We start from the raw sequence: 23,571 nt of genomic DNA on the forward strand, positions 1-23,571 counted from the left end.
GCACTGCAACCCAACTCAATCCCTGAGTAGATATTCAGCTTGAGTATTAGTAAACAAAGCAGGTATGTGAAAGACACCATAAATCTCCAATACTCTGTCTTCCAGTGGAAACCCAAAACCTGAGGCTGAAACATCTTGCACTGCTAGGGGGATGTGGGCCAGTGAGCAGGCATCAATACCCTCTTCCTTACTGCCCATGGGGTGAGGACCAGAAAGAGAGGAAGTTCTTGAGCCTTGATTGCTGAGCTTCACAGTGACAGCAACTTATAGGAATTCATGTCCAGGCAGGGAGGGGAGGAATAAGCAACTTCCCTACTTATCTGGGATGGAATATATCAAACAGCTGGTTGATGATCCTAGTTGACTCCAAGAAAGCAGCTCTCCAACCACCGTAGCTGTGAAGACTGATGAGAAATACCATTAGAATGATATCTTCAAATATCAGAAATAAAGATACAATAAGTAGGATTGATAGCAGATTGGGGGCACGTAAACCCTGTATAGTGCTGCCGTGCCTCTCTTTAGGAACAGTGAAATTGCATTAAAAGAAGCCAATGTCTGTAAAGAGCATTTCCTTCCAAGCTGCAGCATCATCCACTGTCTCTTGCCTTGTCTCTTGGTCAACCATAGCAGACAAGTTTCACTCTTCCCTATGAGACAAACCCCATGGAGCTCTTCCACTGTACTAGTCCATACTGATCACATGGATGGCTCTCTACCTCAGAGTCACACCAGAAAGGACTTTGGCCTGGCTCTCCCTACACTCTTTCTGGGCTGAAGTGTCAGCTGGCCACTGGAGGCTCTGTAACAGAAAGCTTCTTCAATACTGTACATATTTCCTGGCATTTACATAGTAGGCTTTTCTCAACACTCTTCTTGCCAAGCTAATTTTATATCTACAGGCTATTCCAACCCATGATTTCTTTTTTTCCCTACAGCCCCAGTGTTACTTCCCAGAGATGATTCATCCCCCTCACTAAGCTCCTTTCCGCAATCAGAGATGCTGAATCTTTGGGGTCTGGCTGGGTCACAGTGGGTTGTCTTGCGTAAGGACCACAGCCAGGGCTAAAACCAGCCCTGCATGATAGATTTCCTTGCCTCCAGTCCTCAGGCCAGAGTAACCAGAGTCATCCCAGCTGCACAGAGGAGGAAGAAAACTTCAAGCCCAAGAACCTCCCACCACCTGGCCATTGCCAAGAGTAACAGTAAGGTGACTTCATGGTTAGGACTAGATTTAGTTGAATCAGGCTTCCCCACTCAATAATCACATACTGCTATACAAAGTTTAAAGATTTATTTAAGAATAATACACAATCACATTAAGATCTCTAGCATACTGTTGGGAATTCTGTATGGAGAGAAAACAACAAAGGCTAAACAACTAGCTTAGAAGACTCAATTTCACCTGGAACCAAAGTATATGACCATAAGCAGAGTGCCATGCCCACTCCTGCCATGCAAGGCCATCACATGAAATGCAATTTAGACCATCCCACAAAGGACCTCCATACCTGAGAAAACACCTTCTCGAAGATTCTGCACAATCAAAGCTCCCCGAAAGCACAAGAAGGATGACGCAATCTGTCCAAGAGTAGCATTTAGTGCTCCCACGGGTAACCCAAAGCTGAAGTCAGTTTTTAATTAGCAGACCTACCCACTGAACATGAAATTGACAGTGAAATCTGTAGACTGGCTCTAGTTTACCAGAAACTGAACACATTTCAGGCATAGGAAGTGGGAAAGACATGGACATTGACCAGTATATGCCAACGGCGTCTACTGTGGATCTCACAAACCAAGGCCAATTTTGCATTTTCACTGTCGTATGAACACCTCAGCATCTCAAAATCTATAACAAATGGATAGTGTAATCTTGATGGTACAAATTTGTGGTTCAGTGTTATTAACTATTCACATGATATACATGTGAATATATACAAGGTATTTCCCCAGAATGAATCTCTGAGTGCACCAAGTTGGAGTTTCATACTTCACAAGGAGACTGCAGCATCTTCACACTATCTTCCTCAAGTTTTTGCACTTGGGGGCTCTTTTCAATGCATTTTATGCTGCTCTTTTGGTTATTATAGTTTTACACTGGTTCACCTTTGAGTTGTTAGCTACCTTGAGCAACTTCCAAGTAAAGGGGAAAGGTAGGATACACACTTTTCAATAACTAAGTATCTGTTGACTGCACTTGTTTCAAACCATCATTGGCCATTCTGGTGCCTTTACTGAAGAGGCCACTATCCAACTCGGCTGGTGCCAAAGCGGGGTGAATTTAGGGCAGCCACATCCATTGCTTTGTCAGTGCTGTGTGGTTGGTGTCTTCACCCTCTTCAGTTGCACTTCCTGGAGGATGCTGGCAATGATCTGGCCTGGGTGGGGGGGTGTCCTCACATTTTGGGAAAGGGTCAAATGATTTGACTTGCTTAAGAGTTTAAAAGAATGGCTGTTCCGTTATAGTTGTGAAGACGAAACAAAAGTCATAGCATTAGGAACTGAATGGGGGGAAAAAGTAGATACTATCATCATGACTGGTGGTGGAAACCAACTCGACAGGAACGTTCAGGGGCTTTGGAGAGAAATAAGCAGAGTGCGGAGCACCTGGTCCTGCAGCCGGAAAATTGGACAAAGAGGCCACAATTCATCAAAGAGCTCCCTGAGCGAGCAAGCAACCCTTTGGCTTCCTGGAGATCCCCAGTTAGGCAAACTAAGAGCAAGGCACAGTCCATGGTCTCGAGGAAATCAGAAGAGGGGATTATTGGAAAAACTTTATTTCTTATACGTACTTCATATACATGTCAACAGAAAACTGGACAAGCAGTAGGAAATTTTTACACATCAGTTCTTTGATGTAAAGAAAGGACCTCAACTATGAAAACACTTCCCCCACCTGTTAGCATAAGAACATAAGATCATAAGAACAGCCCCACTGGATCAGGCCATAGGCCCATCTAGTCCAGCTTCCTGTATCTCACAGCGGCCCACCAAATGCCCCAGGGAGAAACCATTTCTATGGTTTCTCTACACTGTATTCTCTTTCATGCACAGTAAGATTTGAGAGAGCAGGAAAACTCTTTCCACAATCCTGGGATGTATAAGGTTCCTGCACTCCGTGGGTTTTCAGATGTTTTCTAAGATAATTACTCCGTCGGAAGCTCTTTCCACACTCCTGGCACGTATAGGGTTTTTCTCCAGTGTGTATTGTCCGATGACCTATAAGGTTGCTGTTGAATCTGAAGCTCATTCCGCACTCTTGGCATGTGTAAGGTTTCTCCCCTGTGTGGGTTCTCTGATGGATCCTAAGACTTCTACTCATCCTAAAGCTCTTTCCACACTCATGGCATTTATATGGTTTTTCTTCACTGTGTATTGTCCGATGACCTATAAGGTTCCTGCTAAATCTGAAGCTCTTTCCACAGTCCTGGCATGTGTAAGGTTTCTCCTCTGTGTGGGTTCTCTGATTGGTTATAAGATCACCAATCTGACTGAAGCTCTCCTGTGTGTGAGTTCGCTGATGACGTCTAAGTTTATCATTCCGAGTGAAGCTCTTTCCACACTCTTGGCATGTATAAGGTTTCTCCCCTGTGTGAGTTCTCTGATGATTTGTAAGTTTATCTTTCCTACTAAAGCTCTTTCCACACTCCTGGCACTTATAGGGTCTTTCTCCTGTGTGAGTTCTACGATGGATCGTAAGATCCCCACTCCGAGTGAAGCTTTTCCCACACTCCTCGCACGTATATGGTTTCTCCTCTGTGTGAGTTCTCTGATGGATCATAAGATTATTACTCTTAGTAAAGCTCTTTCCACATTCCAAGCATCTATAGGGCTTCTCCTCTGCATGAATTATCTGATGGGATGTAAGGCCGCTCTTGGAACTGAAACTTTTTCCACACTCCTGACACGTGTAGGGTTTCTCCCCAGAATGGGCTCTCTGATGGATTATAAGGGTGCTGCTGCAACTGAAACTCTTTCCGCATTCCTGACATGTATAAGGTTTCTCCCCTGTGTGGGTTCTCTGGTGGGTTGTAAGTCTGCTTAAGCAATTGAAGCTCCTTCCACACTGTTTGCACGTGTAGGGTACCTTACCTGCGTGAATTCTCTGATGTTTCCAAAGATCAGTGTCCTGACTGAAGCTCTTTCCGCACTCCAAGCATGCATAGTGTTTCTTTCCTTTGTGAGATCTCTGATGACTTCTAAGTATATCGATCCGACTAAAGTTCTTACCACACTTCGTGCATGCGTAGGATTTCTCCCCTGAATGGGTTCTCCGATGGGCTATAAGGTGGCTGTTGCAACTGAAGCTCTTTCCACACTCCTGACATGTATAGTTTTTCTTACTGGCGTGAATTCTCTGATGTTTCCAAAGATCACCATTCTGACTGAAGCTCTTTCCACACTCCAGGCTTGCATAGGGTTTCTTTGCTTTGTGAGATCTCTGATGACTTCTAAGTATATCGATCCGACTAAAACTCTTTCCACACTCCATGCATGCATAGGGTTTCTCCCCTGAGTGAGTTCTCTGATGGGTTATAAGGTCTTTGCAGCAACTGAAGTTCTCTTCACACTCAGAGCATTTATAGAGCTTCTCTTCTATGGTGGTGCTTTCCTTTGAAACCTGCTTCCTCTTTCTTCTAGCCCGGTTCCAAACAGATGCTTCTGAAACATTGAAGAGAAATGAAATGCAAGATCAAAGGAAGAAATTGCTTCCTTTTAGCAAGGAAAGGTAGCTGGAGAAGTCCTAAAGCATATTTGTTTTCTGATAAGAGTTGGAGTTCAAAAAACCCATACAACCTGTAACTGAATATTGCTTCATTAATATTGTGAGTTGTTCTTGCAGAGGGAGAGCAGCCCCATCCATGACAGAACAGCCTTGCCAGATCAGGCCAATGGCCCATCTAGTCCAGCTTCCTGTATCCTGAAATCGATGAGATTTCGATTAGACATCAGGAAAAAATTCCTGACAGTCAGGGCAGTTTGGCAATGGAACAGATTGCCAAGAGAGGTGGTGGACTCTCCCTCACTATATTCAAGCAGAGGCTCAACAAGCACCTGTTGGAGATGCTCTAAGAGGATTTCCTGCCTAAGCCAGGGGGTTGGACTAGATGACCTATTAGGTCTCTTCCAATTCTATGATTCTATGATCCCATAGTGGCCCACCAGATGTCTCAGGGAGCATACAAGACAACAAGATATCTGCATCCTCTTGCCACTCTCTTGTATCTGGCGTTCTCAGGTAGCTTACTTCTAAAAACCAGAAAGTTACACATACCCATCATGGCTTATAACCTGTGATGGACCCTTACTCCAGAAACCTGTTAATCCCCTTTTCAGGGCATCTAGGCCACATGTCATCATCACATCTTGTAGCAAGTAATTCCACAGATTAGTTACACTCTGCTCTAACACGCCTGACACTCAATTTTAGTGGAAGTGCCCAAGATCTGGAGTCGTTTGAGAAGGAAAAGAACATTCCTCTATCTCAGCCATTTTCAACCACTGTGTCGTGGCACACTGGTGTGCCGCGAGTGGTCCACAGGTGTGCCACTGGAATTTGGAAGATGGTCATTTATTAGTAGGGCTATTAGGGCATGTGAGCCCCCCCACTGGCAGCATGGTGTGCCTTGTCAATTGTAAAAAACCTGATGATGTGCCTTGACAATTTTTGTCTCTTATCAGTGTGCTATGAGCTGAAAAAGGCTGAAAATCACTGCTCTGTCCACTCTACCCACCCCTTGCATAATTTTGTAGGTCTCAATCATGTCTCCCCTGACCCTTTTTTTTTCTAGACTGTAGCCTTTCCTCGTAAGGGAGGTACCCCAGCCCAGTAATCATTCTGGTTGCTCTGTTCTGCACTTTTTCCATTTTCACTATATTCTTTTTAAGATGCAGCGACCAGAACTGCAATACTCCAGGTGTGGCCTTACCATCGATTTGTACAATGGCATTATAATATTGGCTGTTTGATTCTCAATCTTTTTTTAAATTATTCTGAGCATGAGAGTGTAAAAATTGTGATCGCGACCTACTTCTGGTTTTGCAATTGCAAACTGGAAGTGGGCTGCTATTTTTCAATTTACAATTGCTTGGGGAGTCCTTCGAAAGGCTCCGCGGGCCTCCCCACACACCCCAGAGGCCAGCATGGCGATAGGATCACATGGCTGCCTTCCCCCCTCCCCCGAGGAATATCCTTGTCTCTCTTCTCCAGAATGACGTCCTCCAGCCCAGAGACTTCCTACCCTGGCAGCTGAGCAGCTGCCCAACTGAGGGTGGGATGACACCTGCGCATCCCCAGAAGTTGCACTGAGGTCCCTCTCTCCCTGCCTCTGTTTTTCCAGGTCTCCAGGTTTCAAGGGAGCAAATTCATTCCCTGAGTGCCTGAAGCTCCTTGCACCAAGGACACACTCATGAGACACATACCATACATAGGACACTCAGGGCAAAGCATTGGGTAGTCCCCACCTTGCTGCTGGCTGTCTGACTGCATAACTTCATGTGTTTTGGTAGTATGAAGCCCCTCTTCTCAAGGGAAGTGAAGGGCAATGTTTGGGGCCCTGGCTGTCTTGCCCTGCTTTTAAACTCGCACAGATGCTTAAACTGCTGTGTCTTACTCTGGCACTTTGTCCCAGGAGGCCACTCACAGTTCATGAAGGGCAATACTCCCAAATGGCCTCTCCTTCAGAACGAAAAAACTCCTGTCTTGGTTCAGTTTCAATTAGTTACCACACACTTAGTCCATCACTAACAACTCCATGTATCAATACAGACCGTTACCGGGTGTGCTTTTCAGATACACATTTGGATGTGCCCATGAGATGAGCCCACCTACTTCATGAGCTGGGACCCTGTGCAGTAGCCAATGGCGGAGGAGAAAGGTTCAGAAGGAACAGAAAGGCGAGGTTAAAAGTGCAACAAACAAACTTTTGTTGTGGGGATAATATATAAAGACAAGGAAGGGGATCAAAATTAAAAAAACAATTCCACATTTCTTAGCCATTCTTATGGCTATGCTTGAAATATAAGAGGCAGTGCTCTCCAAAACATGTCCACCTTCTCCAAGAGGCAGCAAAGGGCCAAGAAGCTCAGAAAAGCCTTCCAGCCAATTTATCACACAATGTTGGCAGTTTAGGGTGACCCTCCTTCTCAAGAAACCCAAGATCTGTGCTGGGCCACAAGAAAAGGATGTGGGACCATCAGGTATAGCAGCAGTCATGCCCAGGTCAAGCACCTAGCCACCTGTCCTCCACAGCAACATCCAATGGAGGAAGAATTCCCACACGGGACATCTACCAATTACGAGAGAAAGGACTGTCCTTACCTACAGAGGTCATGTTCTCAGAATTGTCCATTATGACTGCTTCAGAATGCTCTGTGGTGTTCATCGAGCAGAGCCCACTCTGCACTACTGGAATACAAATATCACTGCAAATTGGCCTCTGAAAGAAAAAATGAGAGATTCCCTGTGAGCAGATCAACCCAGGCCACACCTGCAATCCAAAAAGAGATGGGCCAGCAAGGGAGGAGAATCTGTGGGGTTCTGGCAGGTGCAAAGAGCCATGTGAGAAAGAAGTGGGGAATTCTGACAGTCTCTTCTTTTGCTACCAGTCAGTCCTTCCAAGAGGAAACAGGACTGTGATGAATGTCCTTCCCCCTCCCCCTTGTAATTTATCTATTTTTTCTTATTTGTGTACACTTGTAACCCCAAGAAGCTCCACGCTGGCCCAGAAGGATAAAGAGGTGCTGGAACCTGTTTCTATAGCAGCAACTGTCCTTTCTCAGAAACACCATCATCAACCAGCCATGTGGTCTCGTGCAGTGTTTCTCAAACCGTGGGTCGGGACCACTAGATGGGTAGCGAGTCAATTTCAGGTGGGACCCCATTCACTTCAATATTTTATTTTTGATCTGTTATTTTTGATGCTACTATGGTATGTGACTGCATTTGGGGAAATGTTTCAGAGCTATACTTTTAACAGGCTATTGTTTATATGCTTTTAACAATGATAGTCAATGGGACTTACTCCTGGATAAGTGTGAGTAGGATTGCAGCCTAGGATTGTTAAAATAATTCCAGCTTGATGATGTCACTTCCAGTCAGGACATAACTTCTGGTGCGTCCCAACAGATTCTCATTCAAAAAGTGAGTCCTGGTGCTAAACATTTGAAAATCACTGGTCTAATGCATTCTTTGAAAATTCAAGTCATTCCTTTTATCAGGAGTAATGATGTCTCCTTGGTAATTGCCATGGGCCTACTCATTGGGTAGCCAACTCTGTCTGCCTACCAGCTACTCTGCCAATCAGGTAATTTTATGACATCATCAAACCCAGGTTACATGAGTTTAACCACAAGGATGCTTGTGGGTTTTTCATCCAGGTCAGCCATGACATCTAGTGTAGGTTTGCAAAACGCAGACTCAGTTACTCTCCAGTAAGTGCATAGATTAGGATTCCTAAGAAAAGGTATGTAGCCAGCAAAAAGATATGTATTTCTAGATAGAAACTTTCCTCTGTTTGCTTTCCTCTTTTTTTTACTCCAAGCCAGTCTGCAAATGTCACTGCTTTCCTTGGGGGGTTTGTGTGATGTGCTCTTGAGTAGCATCCCAGCTCCATCTTTTGGCCATGGTCCCCTAACCTGGTCAAGGCTTCCTGTGTGTCCATCCAGGAATGATCTAATAGAGCAGGAATGCAATCTAATAGAATTAATATCATAGAATCACCTGATTTGCAGAGTGGAGCCCTCCATCCCACCCCTTTAGCTGGTAGACAGACAGATTTGGCTACCCAATGAGTAGGCCCATTTTCCATCATCTTGCTGGTACTGTGAATTTTACTTATTTTTATTTATCATTTTATTTATTTATCATATTTATACCCCGCCTCTCTTTCCCTAAGAGGGCCCAAGGCTGTCTCTGATATTTTGATAACTTCCTTTTATTCTGGATTCTTAGTTATGTGTTAACAACCATTATCTTTTTACTCTTGCCTGCCTAGTTCATATTCATGGATAATTCAGAGGGTTGTCACATCTCAGACACTACTGTGGTCTACATCTTAAATGAGAATGTGGTTCAATACATTCCAAGTTGGGGGGGGGGTTGCTAGACAGCCCCTGGATGCCAGGTCTCCTTAGCATGAGATGGTGATGGAGCATAGGAATTACCAATTCCTTTCCCGTTCAGCTGTAATGCAGGAAAAAGAGGAGGCAGAAAACAGGAGCCTGAGAGCTAACCACTATGTCCTATTCCCCTCAGTCAGCCTGACAAGGGAAGTAGCACCTAGTGGTTAGTGTGCATGTGCCACTTCCTACATTCCATTTACAGCCCTGGCAACTGAATGGGGTAGTTGTATCTGTGGCCATCATCCCAGGCTGCAGGGAACAAGCAGAGGAGAGTGCATGGGCAAGAATCCCCTCTCTGAGACAACTGAATCCCAGGTGTTTTTATAAAAAAAAAAAAATCAGTCCCACCATAGGAGAGTGAAGGGATTCAATTACTGAATCACCTGTGAATATGGATCAGGAAGTCCAAGAATCATAATGTAATGACAGTGAGCCCTTGGCATCTGTGGGGGATACACTCCAGGAACCCCTCCCTCCACAGATACCAAAATCCAATGATACTGGAATCTGGGGGGTTGGGGGGTTGGAAGGCAATTACTCACCTGGAGGCCACACCTGGCCCTCCCTGCACCTCAGAACATCTCCGGATGTGACCAGAAATCACTGCTACGAACCACAAGTTGTTTCTGATTGCATCCAGGAGGCCTTCTGATGTATCAAAAGTACAAACAGTGCATATTTGGGAATAAAATTTCTTTCCAAAGGCTGCTTGCAAAGGATGTCCCAGTACCTTTTAGGCTGCTGAACCTTTTAGGCTGCAGAGACGCTACTGGAGAGCTGTCCAAAAAAGTGTCCAACGCCCCAGAAAAAAAAAGTGACAAAGAGGGAGAAACAAGGCATTCAAGACACCCTGTGAGAGAGCAGTGACATACATTGAGATCCCATGCTGATGAGACACAATGCTGCGATGCTCAGTGACCTGGAAGTGAGGACATCACAGCCAAACTTCTGGGCCACAAACTTCTGCATTTGTTCGTTTAACCGCTAGCAAGCAGGTGCGCAGTGGAAGTGGTTTGGAGCAAAGTTTGGACTGAGGGCAAATCCTGCCAGATGGGACTTCACTAGGGCTAAGGATTGCCAATGTGCAGCAGTTAAACATTAAAAGCAGGCCTGAAGAAGGTGCCTCTTAAGCATGTGCAAGGTCCTTTTTTCCCCCTTTACCCCTAGTTAAGCACTCAGCTCTAACACATCTGAAATTAGGAACAGGCCTGATATTAAACAAAGCCTCCCCTCGCCTCCGGAGGCTGTTCTGAGCCCTGCAGAGGCAGTGTGCATCCGCGCACTGCTTCTGAGAGACTCAGAATGGCCGAAACAGCCAAAAAGATGCAACTTCTGGTTTCCGTTGGGAAGTGACTTTTTTTGCCTTATAAGACATGTGGAGGCCTGGGGAAGCCCTCCAGGATTTATAAAGCAAAAAAAAAGTCACTTCCAGTTTCCCAAGGAAACTGGAAGTTGCATCTTTTCAGCTGTTTCAGATGCGAGCTGAATGTGGATGCGCGTTGCTTTTGCAGGGCTCAGAAAAGCCTCCAGAGGCAAGGGGTGCGCAGTTTCCCTCAGCTTTGGGGGCTTGGGGGGAGAGGGACTGGGACCAGCGGTGGCCGTCGCATGTGCACACCATCGTTGGTCGTAATGTCGCTCAGCGACGCTAAGCGATGTTCATCTGTACGTGATACTGTGTGATAAGGGGGGCATTGTTATATCAAAACACTGCATTTGACGAGTTGATTGTTCATTGCTTGAACATTTCTTGACTGATTAAAACAAATTCAAGGAAAAATAGGTGACATTCTGAATACTTGATCAATCCAATTCAAGCCACTCAAAGCCACAAATGTGTGTGGATTTCTCCATGGGAGGGGAGGCCCGAGACACAAAAACAGGTTACTGTATACGTCATTTGTACCTAAATTCTGCAGTGGAACGAGAATTCCTTTCTTGTCCTTCCCTTGCCTGGTTCGCTACACTAGCCCAGAATGGTTGGGAAGTGACACCGTCCCAGCCCCCTTGAGCACCTACTAGTCGCATCCCGGTCCTAGGTGGCTGGGGGCAGAGGCAAAGGAGGACGAGGAGAGAATTGTAAAAGAGAGAATTGGGAGGCTTCCACGTTTTTTGACTTCCTTCCTATATGCCAAGCTGCCCAAATTCACACTGCTTGAAAAAAAGGGCCAAAACCTTCAATCACACCCTTTGCCACTGCCCCCCTCCCCAAGTGAGGTAGGACAGAAAGTGCAAAACAAACACATAGATTTGTTTGGACTGAGGGCAAATCCTGCCAGATGGGACTTCACTAGGGCTAAGGATTGCCAATGTGCAACAGTTAAACATTAAAAGCAGGCCTGAAGAAGGTGTCTCTTAAGCATGCGCAAGGTCGTTTTTTTCCCCTTTACCACAAGTTAAACACTCAGCTCTAACACATCTGAAATTAGGAACAGGCCTGATATTAAACAAAGCCTCCCCTCGCCTCCCCCTTGAGCACTTACCCCTTAAGTGTTTAAAACACAAACACTTTTAAACGCTCCCCTCCCCATTTGCACACAGATCTTAACTTCTGTCAAGAGTGTATTTTGGTGCAGAGTGGACATTGTCCACTATGGTGCCAGGGGAAAATGGGAACAGAACTGATGTTGCACATCCCGGAAGCAAGAAGGGGATGAGAGGGAGACATTCTAGGAAAGGAGACTTTGGTATGGTGGAATGGCCATTGGGGAAAAGCAGTTGAAATGGCAGTTGCATTGTTCGGAAAGAGCAGTTAAAGCAGTTGGAAAAGAATGGAGGGGGGAGATAGTGACTCTGAGGAAAAGCCGCCAAGTAGATGGTTGGGAAGGATTGAGGTATATGAGAAGCAGGGATGTGTGATGGGTGGGGGGCAGGTGAAGCAAAGCCTCCCCACTGGAGTCCTTTGAAAAGCACCGCCATTGCGTGAGGTGCCCAAGCACCCACAACCCATGCACTCACGCACCAGTGCCTCCCTACCTACCACACGTCCTGGATGAGAAGCATCCCCTGAACATCGTCTGGAAAGTGGAAAGTCCCACTGAGGAGTAAACCTCCTGTAGACAAAGTGTTAACACTTATCTCACTGTTCTCAAGTTTATAGTAATTTTTTTTTTTAAAGAAATCCTACTGTGTCAGTGTGGTTTGATGGGAACCAAGCACTAACCTGACAAACCCATTGTTTACAGAAAGTGGCCATGGTACCAAGTGACAAAAATGGGGTTTGGGGATCCTTCACATGACACCTTCCTTCTTGAAATTCTCCATCACCACCACCCTCATCCCACATCACTACAGGCCAGTCTCTCTTAGGGCACAATCCTAACCCCTTATATCAGTACTTTCCAGCACTGGCATAGCGGTGCCAATGGGACATGTGCTGCATCCTGCAGTTGGGTGTCACTCACGGAGGCCTCCTCAGAGTCAGGGAATGTTGGTTCCCTTACCTCAGAGCTGCATTGCCCTTATGTCAGTGCTGGAAAGCACTGGCGTAAGGGGTTAGGACTGTGCCCTTACTGTTGTTGCCAACGAGAGGTCAGTGTGCTTCGGATATCAATCTTTTAAATAAATAAATAAATAAATAAAAACTATCCCAAAGGATGCTCTCTCAGAAATCATTTCAAAACACCATTTTGCCTCTTTCAGCCAATCAGAGCTCTCGTAAGAAATTCTGTAATTGGTTTTCAGGAGTGGCCCAAGAAGATGTGCCGCTCCTGCAAATATGCACCCCACCATCCCTTCCAATAAAATATGAGCCCCACCACCACTCCTGCCTCCTTTCCTCCTCATTTATGTCGCTGGTTAGGAAAGCAGTTGGGTGGGCATGGAGAGGAGGACTTGGAAGCTGGAAACTCTTCAGCTCTCCTCAGGCAGGTCACAGGTCCAGCTGCCCTTCAGCCAGCTTCTCTCTTGCTCAGGCATCTTGACACAACCGCGCGACTACATTCATATCACAGCAATTCAACCAAAAAGCGACACTGACTTGAGACAAGGAAGTGCCACCCTGGGACTTGGCAGTGTGGCAGGGGTGATGTAAGATCAAGCTCCTTGCACCTGTGTGCAGGCTGGGAACAGGCTCTTTGGGTGCCTGATGAAGAGGCTTGTTTTGTGCTGCTGCTGCAGGAGGCTCTGCAAAGAGTTCTCTGCTCAGTGCGCAAAGGGACAAGTCCTCTGTTCAGTGCGCAGGGCCTGTGAGAGGGGGTAATTTGTACCTGGGTCCAGGGTCAAAAAGGGGGGCCAGGAGCCAAAGCAGAAGCCCCAGAAATTTCCTGGGATCTTATATTTTGCAATTTCACCTGGACTCGCTACCCTCGTGAGATGCTGGGTGCATGGATGGCACAGCCATACATGCTGTGCCAAGGAATGCATACATGACAGTCTTTAACACAGTGTCAAATCTGGGCAGCTACAGGGGCTCTTTGGTGCATGGATCCACTCACCATGCAGCAAAAAGCTCCTGTAGCAAGCCAGATTTGACATGAAGGCGCATAATGTGCACAGCTGTGGGATTACCGCTGCTGCAGAAATAAGTTTTGGTACATACTGCACACTGTTCATTCTAGTGTGAGCCCAAATAGGATGATGCTCATTTTCTGCAGTGATTTTCTATATTTAAAAGACTTTAAAGAGACATAGGAGTGCATTTGGTTTTTCATATTACTGTATCTAGCTGCCAGTGCTGCATGGGTAGGTAGACCTGGGCTCTAAATTGGCAAGCCCAGTAGATCTGGGCTCCAAAGACTTTTGTGGCTGTCACCACCCTCCCAAAAAGGGGGGCTGTTTTTGCCCGCACCCCACCCCTGTTCTGCCCATCCTCCTATCACCTCCACCCTGCACTGATTCACCCCCTCCCCTGCCCCTTTGGGAAGGGGCCTAGAAGAAACTCTGTAGTCCCTGATGAAAGTCCTCTTGGAGGCCCTGACAAGAAGTGCCCCCTTGGGACCTGGCAGCCCTGAGTCTGGCAAGCAGCGCCTGTTGGGATGGAGGGCTGACCAAGTCTTGAGCCTGGAAGGGAAAGAGATCTCAGAGGGTGGTGGGTGCCCAAGCCTCACAGCTGGGGCAGGACATGCTGGGGTTGGGGGGGCAAGCCTGAGAAAGGGGAGAAGCAGAGCGTGTGGGGGGCGCAGAGGGGATGGGGGGAGCCAGGGGGGCGCAGTGCTGCCAGATCTGTCCTGCCCCTTACCTGATAGCGGCAGGCGGGCGCTGCTCTGTCATGCCAACGGGAGCAGTACCTGGGCAGTGGGTGGCTGCACCCCCTCCCCAGCCCTCCTCCCCCGGAAGCCCCTCCAGCTCTCGCAGGCACCCAGCCCCCCTTCCGGAGACGCGTTTCCTGGCTGGCAGGCAGGGAGGGAAGGAAGGAAGAGCTCAGGCACCAGCAGCAGCAAGGCAGGGCCAGAGGAAAAGGGGAGGCTGGAAAGAGGAGGGCAACACCAGGGACTTGCCTTAGGGAACCTTGCAGTTAAAGGCGACAGTGACTCTGAGCGCGTGCAGAGTGCAGAAGCAGGATGTAGGACCAGGAAGATCTCAGGCGACAGCAGCAGGAGGGGAAGGTGGGGCACAGGAGAGGGAGGCTGGAAAGAGGAGGGCATCGCTGCACGAGGGAGGTGGGATCTGGAACCCTCCAGTGGAAGACGACAGTGCCTCTGAGGGCGTGCAGAGTGCAGAAGCAGGATGAGGGACAAGGAAGATCTCAGGCGGCAGCAGGGGGAAGGGCCAGAGGAAAGGGGGAGGCTGGAAAGAGGAGGGCAACACCAGGGATTTGCCTGATGGAACCTTGCAGTTAAAGGCGACAGTGCCTCTGAGCGCGTGCAGAGTGCAGAAGCAGGCTGTGGGACAAGAAAGAGCTCAGGGAGCAGCAGCAGGAAGGACCAGAGGAGAGGGGAGGGTGGAAAGAGGAGGGCAATACGAGGGACTTGCCTTATGGAAACATGCAATTAAAAGCGACAGTGCCTCTGAGCGCGTGCAGAGTGCAAAAGCCGGGTGTAGGTGTAGGGACGCTGTCACGAAGGCGCTGGCAAACCACGCCACCCGTGATTCAGCCTCCTTGCCTCAAACCCAATCAACAAAAGGCAGACGTGGTATGAGAGGATTAGCTTGTTTGATTAGGCAAAGAGAGTGTCTGGAATGAGGGGGAAGAGGGGATAAAAATAAAGAGCTCTGGAAAAAGAGGAAGAGATCTTGCACCAAGCCCAGCCCTCGTCTCTCTTATTCATCTCTATTTGAGATCCCATATTCTGTATTCATCTCTATTGAGATCCCACATGTAGGACAAGAAAGATTTCAGGCAGCAAGAGCAGCAGGAAGGGAGAAAGGGCCACAGGAGAGGGGAGGCTGGAAAGAGGAGGGCATCTCTGCACGAGCGAGGTGGGATCTGGATCCCACCAATGGAAAACGACAGTGCCTCTGAGCGTGTGCAGAGTGCCAAAGCAGGATGTAGGAAGCCAGGCTGGGCAGAACGAGCTTTTGGTCAATACAACCTATGGGGAATGGGGGAGCAGAGCAGAGCCCAGGGACCCCCAGGCAGGCCTTAGTCCCGGCACCTCCCGGGGTGGCGATGAAAGAAAAGACAGTCCTTCATTCTGAGGCTCACCCGGCAGGCAGAGCTGCTCCTCCTTGCAGTGCTTTTTCCTCCTAGGCAGTCAAAGGGTTAAGTCGACAGAGCGGAGACCGCTAGAGTGGCCCGGAGGACTGTCGGGCTCCTTCCACGGACTTCCTGCCCTTTCGCTCTCTTTGGCGCTCTGTGGGTGGCCTGGGGCTGGGCGGGGCCTGAGGCAGGGGAGGCCCTGCAGCTCCAGGCTCTGGGGCTCTGTCCTCAGTGGCAGGCAGGGCTACTGGGGCTCCCTGTCCCTTCAGTGGCAGAAGCCCCCAGACTGTGGAGCTCCATGGCAGGCAGCCAGCCAGCCATGACCTGCAGGGCTCTCTCCCTTCAGTGGCAGCAGCCTCTGGTGCTCCAGCTGTGTGTGCCTAGAAGGGAGCAGGTGGTGGAGTCCCCCACAGGGCAGGGGGTCTTCTGCTGGCGCCCCAGAGCCTCCTTCCCAACACAGGGAGCCATTCAAGCTACAACGTGGAATTCCAGGACCCAATTCTTAGAATGACAATCTGTCGGGACCCACTGGAAGTGATGTCATTTCCCTGGAAGTGACGTAATGACCAGAAGTGACATCATCAAGCAGGAACATTTTTAACAATCCTAGGCGGCAATCCTACCCACACTCATGAGTGAGCCCCATTGACTATCATTGTTAAAAGCATATACATAGCAGCCTGTTAAAAGTACAGGTCTGTCACATTTCCCCAAATGCAGCCACATACCATGGGAGCATCACATCTAATATGTCATACTTAAAATATGCATTGAAATGAAGGGGGAACCACCTGAAATTGGCTCGCAACCCACTTAGTGGGTCCCGACTCACGCTTTAAAAAGCAGGCAGGTGCTCAGAGCAGTGCGCAATTGCACTGAGCCTAACAGAAGTAATTGCAGTGATGTCATCACAATAACTTCTGGATCAAGCAGGGAGTCATTGGAGGCACAGCATCTGGATGGCAGAAGAACCTAGTACGCCAGTGGGCCTGGTCAGCCTACATAACACACGTGTCTCACCTGACAAATTCACAATTTGCCTCTGAAATGAAAATAGTGAATCTTTACTTTTGATAGGCTGAACATGAAAATGACAATAAAATATGACTTGTAACCCGTAATGGACTTTTCCTCCAGAAATATCATCCTCTGGCTTTTAACCTTTGAAAAGCTGCCCTTTTGGAAATTATAGTTTTACAATCGTTCATCTTTGTTTTTAGCTACACTGAAAAACTCCTGAGTAGAGGAGAAAGGCAAGTTATACAATTTTTGATTAAGTATCAACTTAATCAAAGCACTTGTTGCAAACTCTTGTCCCCAATTTTTGTGCCTTTAAGTGAAGAGACCACTATCCACTGCTGGTGCCAAAGTGGGGTGGATTTGGGGCAGCCACATCCATTGCTTCCTTGGTGCTTTGTGGTCGGCGACTTCTCAGTTGTACTTCCTGGAGGACGCTGGCAAGATTGGCACAAACTGGTCTGGGTGGGGGAGGATTCTCACAAATTTTGAGAAAGCGTCAAATAACTCTAGGTGCTTAAGAGTTTAAAGGAATGGTGGTTCAGTGATATTCTACTTGTGAAGACAAACCAAAGTTGTGGCATTAGGAAATAGATGGGATAAGTAGGTAATATCATTTGCTAGAAAACAAAATGATACAAATATTCAGGGGTTTAGAGATTCATCTCAGAGGAATAAGCAGAGTATGGAAGACTGCAGCTGGAAACTTGGACAAAGAGGCTGCAATCCATCAAAGATCTCCCTGAGCAAGTAAGCATCCCTTTGGCTTCCTGGAGTTCCTCCGGTTAGAAAAACTAAGAGCAAGGCATAGTCCATGGTCTTGAGGAAATCACAACAGGGGATTCTTTGACAAACTTTATTCCTGAAGGAGAAATACATTTCAACAGAAAATTGGACAAACAGTAGAAATTCTTTAAACATCAACGCTTTGATGAGAAGGAAGTAACTCAACTTTGAAAACATTTCCCCCTTCTGCTAGCATTTCTATGGTTTCTCTACACTGTATTCTCTTTCGTACACAGTAAGGTTTGAGTGAGCAGAAAAACTCTTTCCACAATCCTGGGACATTTCAGGTTCCTTTGCTCCATGGGCTCTCAAATGATACTTAAGATAATTACTCCGACGGAAGCTCTTTCCACACTCCTGGCACGTATAGGGTTTTTCACCTGTATGTATTGTCCGATGTCCTATAAGGTTGCTCCTGAATCTGAAGCGCTTTCCACATTCCTGGCATGTAAAAGGTTTCTCCCCTGTGTGGGTTCTCTGATGGATCATAAGGCTGTTACTCATCCTAAAGCTCTTTCCACACTCACCGCATTTATAGGGTTTTTCTCCAGTGTGTATTGTCTGATGAGCCATAAGGTTGCTGCTGAAGCTGAAGCTCTTTCCACAGTCCTGGCATGTATAGGGCTTCTCCCCCATGTGGACTCTATGATTGTTTCTAAGATCACCACTCTGACTGAAGCTCTCCTGTGTGTGTGTTCTCTGATGACATCTAAGTTTATCATTCCGAGTGAAGCTCTTTCCACACTCCAGGCACGTATAGGGTTTCTCCCCTGTGTGATTTCTCTGATGACATCTAAGTTTATCATTCCGAGTGAAGCTTTTTCCACACTCCTGGCATGTGTAGGGTTTTTCTCCTGTGTGAGTTCTACAATGGATCGTAAGGTCACCAATCCGAGTGAAGCTTTTTCCACAGTCCTGGCATGCATATGGTTTCTCCTGTGAGTGGGTTCTCTGATGGATCATTAAATTATCACTTGTAATAAAGCTCTTTCCGCACTCCTGGCATTTATAGGGTTTCTCCCCAGTGTGGGTTCTCTGATGATTTCTAAGTTTATCTTTCCGACTGAAGCACTTTCCACATTCCTGGCAAGTATAGGGTTTCTCCTCTGTGTGTGTTCTCTGATGGATCATAAGAGAACCCTTCTGACTGAACCTCTTTCCACACTCATGGCATGTAAAAGGTTTCTCCCCTGTATGGGTTCTCTGATGCTTTGTAAGTTCACTGCTGCTACTGATCCACTTTCCACAATCTTGGCACACATAAGATTTATTCTCATCATGGATTCTGCGATGGGATCTAAGGCTCCTGCTGCATCTATAGCTCTTTCCACAATCCTGGCATGTATAAGGTTTCTCCCCTGTGTGGATTCTCTGATGGTTTCCAAAATCAACACTCTGACTGAAGCTCTTTCCACACTCCAGACATGTATAGGGTTTCTCCCCTGTGTGAGTTCTCTGATGATCTCTAAGTCTATCGTTCCGAAGGAAGCTCTTTCCACACTCCAGGCATGTATAGGGTTTCTCCCCTGTGTGGGTTCTCTGATGGATTCTAAGTATACTATTCCGACTAAAGCTCTTTCCACACTCCAGGCATGTATAGGGTTTCTCCCCTGTGTGGGTTCTCTGATGGATTCTAAGATCACCATTCTGATTGAAGCTCATTCCACACTCCAGGCATGTATAAGGTTTCTCCCCTGTGTGAGTTCTCTGATGGATTGTAACATTCCTGCTGCAACTGAAGCTCTTACCACACTCTAGGCATGTATAAGGCTTCTCCCCTGTGTGGGTTCTCTGGTGGACCATAAGTTTACAACTTGTACTAAAACTCTTTCCACACTCCTGGCATGTACAAGGTTTCTCCCCTATGTGAGTTTTCTGATGGATCGTAAGTTTACCACTCATACTAAAGCTCTTTCCACACTCTAGGCACGTATACGGTTTCTCCCTTGCGTGAGTGCTCTGATGGGTTCTAAGTTTATCATTCCTACTGAAGCTCTTACCACACTCCTGGCATTTATAGGGTTTCTCCCCTGTGTGGATTCGCTGATGAATCATAAATGTACTTCTCATACTATAGCCCTTTCCACACTCAAGGCACGTATATGGTTTCTTCCCTGTGTGCGTTCTCTGATGATCTCTAAATCTATCACTCCGACGGAAGCCCTTTCCACAATCTTGGCATGTATAGGGTTTCTCCCCTGTGTGAATTGTCTGATGACTTCTAAGTTTACCATTTGAAGTGAACCTAGTTCCAAAGTCTGGGCTAGTGAAGGGTTTCTCCCCTGCATGGTTTCTCTGGGGGGTCATAAGTCCACTGCTGCAACTGAACCACATTTCACTCTCTTGGCATGTATCGGGTTTCTGTCCTGAGTGGTTTATCTGATAGGTTGTAAGGCAGCAGCAACTGAAGCTCTTTCCATACTCCGAGCATTTAGAGGCTCTCTCTACTCGGGTGCTTTCCATCGAGGAAGAAATCTGCTGCCTCTTTCTTCCAATCTGGTTCCAAACTGAAGTTTCTGTTTGGAAGAGAAATGCAATGCAAGATTAAAGGAAGTAATTGCAGCTAGCTGGGGAAATCACACAGCTTGTTTGTTTTCCGATAAGAGTTGGAGCCCAGAAAACGCACAGCAACCAGTATCTCCAAGTAACTTCATTATTATTGTGATTTTTTTTCCCTTCAGAGGTAGTGAAAGAATCTTAGAGAAAGAAACAGTAACAAATGAAGAGCAAGAATCAAAAATTGGGGGGGGGGAATAAAGAAATGAAGTATAATGTCCAAAGTTATGAATAGGAAATTTCAGGTTTAGGGGAGATAGGAAGCTTTCTTCTACCTGAGTCACAGGTACTTAAGAAACTGCTGTGGCTGATGAACCAGCCAAAGCTGTATCCAGGCCACAGATGACATCTGGGCCTCCAGGTGCCAGCCAGGTTCAAAAGCAAGTGCAGACTAGTTCCTTTAGAGTGAGCGAAGCCCCATCTAGGAAAGGATGAAACTTTTTTTCCCAAATGACCTCCCCTATGGAACAAAAGAACCCCTGCTCTGTTTTGAATCAATTTCAGTTAATTACCCCACATTTAGTCCATCACTATCTCCTCCAGGTGCCAGTACAGAGTTTTACTGGGTGTGCTTTTCAGAGACACCTTTAGATGAGCACATAGGGCATATCAATTCTGTGAGCTGGGACACTGCAGCACCAAGTGGTAGAGGTGAATGATTCAGAAGGGAGGTGAGGGTGAAGGTGCGACAAACTTTTATTGTGGGGATAATGTTATAAAGGCAGGAAGGCGAATCAAAATCAATAAGCAATTCAATGTTTCTTAGCCCTTCTTAGGCTTTCATCCCAAACATAAGTGTTGCTCTGAAGAGAAATAAATCCTTAAAAGGGAAGCATTGTGATGCAAGCACAGAAGTGCAGAGAGAAAGATAGAGAAAGAATATGCAAGAGGGACCAAGCTAAAGAACCAGGGATTTTCTGTTGTGGGCAGGAGGAGAGAAGATTCAGGTGAGGAAGCAAGGATGTGTGAAGCATTTCTCTAGGCCTGCGTGAAATGAAGATTTTGTCAACAATCCAGCTTCAAAGCCCTTTCAAAACAATCCAGATTCAAAGTCCTGAACCCCATCCTGGTTCATCAGACATTAGCCGTGAAGAAGGAGCAGGCACAGACTTCTCAGAGCCTTCCACAAACTGCAATTCCCAGGATCCTATACGGACAGCCATTACCATGGTACAGTGATATAAATCTGCCATAAAGCTATTCCTGTTTTTTCCTACTTCTGTGTGCTCTACTCCAACCTCTCCCACAAGTAAATCCATATTTTATCCCTGTACATTATATACAGCGAAGCTCCAAACATAGCCAGGTATCTGTCCCTTGCTGTTCCCCCATCTGAGCTTACAATGTCACTTCACAATGTATGCAGGAATCTTTACAGCATTTCTCTAGCACACAGCAGGAGACCACAATGTCCTCACTTTGGGGCTTCCTTCTTCATCAAGACACCCAGATCTGTGCTTGGATAGAAAGGGAGGATGTGGGGCCATCAGGAGTAGCGGCCACCTTGCCCAGGTCAGGTAGTCAAGCCAGCAAGTTCACCAGTCAACATCCAGTGGAGCAGAGATTTCCACTTGGGTCCCTTGGCCCGTAATTGATATATGCCCCTCCTTACCTACAAAGCTCACATTCTCATAATTGTCCATTATGACTGCTTCATACAGGCACCGTTGTTGTTGATCCAGCAGAACCCACTCAGCACAGCTGAAATACACAGAAACGTCCGCAAACGAAATGGCGCTCTGAAAGAAAAACATTCCCTATTAGTGGGTCAACCCAGGCTCTGCCTGCAATCCCAAAAGGGGTGTGCCCACAAGGAAAGAAACTCTCTGGGCTTCCTACTGGTGCAGAAGCCATGGGAGAAAGAGGTGAGGCACATGAATAGCCTTGTTTCCCTATTTTTCCACCAAATTTTTCTCCATTTTGGTACCTTTTCCTTTTTCTAGATTTTTATTGCGCTAAGTTTTAATAACCATTTTCTTTTGACTTTTGCCTGCCCAGTCCATATTCATGGGTAATGCAGTGGGTTAGTCATGTTTTATGGCTCTCAGACACTACTGTGGTCTTCATTTTAAAAGAGAAACCTTGGTGTTTTGTACTTTCTAGGGTAGGGGTCCCAGTTAAAACCCAGATACCTGCTCTCTTTAGCCTGTGATGATGTTGGAGAATAGGAATTACCAACATCCTTTCCATTCAGATACTGTTGCAGGAAAAAGTGAAAGCAGAGGTGCCCGAGCTCTAACCACTATGTCCTACTCCCTTTAAATGACCTGTCATTTCCTAGTACGTTCTCTGAGAAGCCCTGTGTCAGAGAAAGCAACTCCTGGATGAAGGAAACCTGACCAAAGGAAGTAGCATCTAGTGGTTAGTGCACATGTGCCACGTCCTACTTTTCTTTTACTGCACCAGAGATGGAATGGTGTGGCTCTATCTGCGGCTACCATCCAAGCCTGCACAGAAGAGGCAGAGGTGTTCCATCTGGGGGGGCGGGGAACCTCCTCAAGGGAGCACAGAATCCCAAGAGTTCTTATTAAAAATCAAACCAACAGTAACTTCTGCAGGGTGAAGGATGATACAATCCACTGTATTTGCTGTGAATGCGGACCATGCAGAACAAGGGTCTAGTTTAGTAAAAACTCCAAATGGAAAAATATGGGGAATGAAATGTGGGTAGTCAAAGTAGATGGAGGTTGACAGAAAACGCCTGAGCCTTCTGGGCTGGCAAGCATAGCAAAAGGTTTCATCAAAGGTATGCAGTAATCGGTACTGCACAGCAGATGGAGGTGGGATCTGCCCACTTGCTAAGTGCAGGTGAATTCTGAGTGGGGGGGGCGGGAGAGAGCCATTCCTGCAGGATGGAGAAGCCAAATCCACAAAGCACGTCCATGGGGGATAATGGAGTTTCCACATAAAGGCCACTTGATAAGGACTTCCTAGCAAAACTTTGGGCTGCAGAGAGGCTTCTTGACACACACAAAAAAGTGTCTAAAAACACAGAAATACAGCGGGAGAACAAGGCATTCATCACACGCCCAGGCTGCCCCCTGCTCTTGTCTCTTACCTGGCCTGGATGAGCAGCAGCCATGTTGGCTCCTCCACAAGGAAGTGATGGTTGGGCTGGCGTGGTCTTGTTTCTCTGCTTTCTGTAAGGGAGAGAAAGGAGGAGAACAGTAAGAGGTTTTTTATTTTATTTTCATTCTTCCTGCTTGACGCCCTTCTCTGAATTCCTTTCTCCGCATTGTGGTGAAGGCTCCAAGGGAGACTGGCCAGACTCATGGAGGAATCTGGCCATGGCTGGGTGCAGATAGTCTCCAGGTGTAGAGTCCGTCCTGGCTGGACATGAAGAGGGAGAGGACCTTTGCCTCTCTGCCCAACACTGCTGCGTTCCAGCAAACCCCCACCATGGAGGAATCTTGCAATAGCTATGGATGCTGCCCATCTTCAGCTGTACAGTTGGTCTTGGCTGGAGGATGGAGGGACAGGACCTTTGCCTCTCTGCCTAACACTTGTGGGTT

The 23,571-nt window shown here is 47.0% G+C and overlaps 2 protein-coding genes across 2 annotated transcripts; both read right to left on the minus strand.

Moving 5' to 3' along the window:
• Window positions 1–1,397: 1,397 nt before the first annotated feature.
• LOC136640402 (zinc finger protein 420-like) lies at window positions 1,398–14,377 on the minus strand. Its single transcript, XM_066615515.1, has 4 exons — window positions 14,300–14,377; window positions 12,101–12,173; window positions 7,322–7,439; window positions 1,398–4,662 (listed from the first exon to the last, which is right to left on the minus strand). Exons 1-4 carry the CDS (start codon window positions 14,329–14,331, stop codon window positions 3,017–3,019), a joined length of 1,869 nt encoding a protein of 622 aa, XP_066471612.1. The 5' UTR covers window positions 14,332–14,377; the 3' UTR covers window positions 1,398–3,016.
• A 3,302-nt stretch (window positions 14,378–17,679) lies between these two features.
• LOC136640353 (zinc finger protein 420-like) lies at window positions 17,680–23,192 on the minus strand. Its single transcript, XM_066615415.1, has 3 exons — window positions 23,118–23,192; window positions 21,672–21,798; window positions 17,680–20,019 (listed from the first exon to the last, which is right to left on the minus strand). Exons 1-3 carry the CDS (start codon window positions 23,139–23,141, stop codon window positions 17,702–17,704), a joined length of 2,469 nt encoding a protein of 822 aa, XP_066471512.1. The 5' UTR covers window positions 23,142–23,192; the 3' UTR covers window positions 17,680–17,701.
• Window positions 23,193–23,571: the final 379 nt, after the last annotated feature.

The sequence above is a fragment of the Tiliqua scincoides genome, chromosome 2 (genome assembly GCF_035046505.1).
Source record: "Tiliqua scincoides isolate rTilSci1 chromosome 2, rTilSci1.hap2, whole genome shotgun sequence".
NCBI lineage: Eukaryota > Metazoa > Chordata > Lepidosauria > Squamata > Scincidae > Tiliqua > Tiliqua scincoides.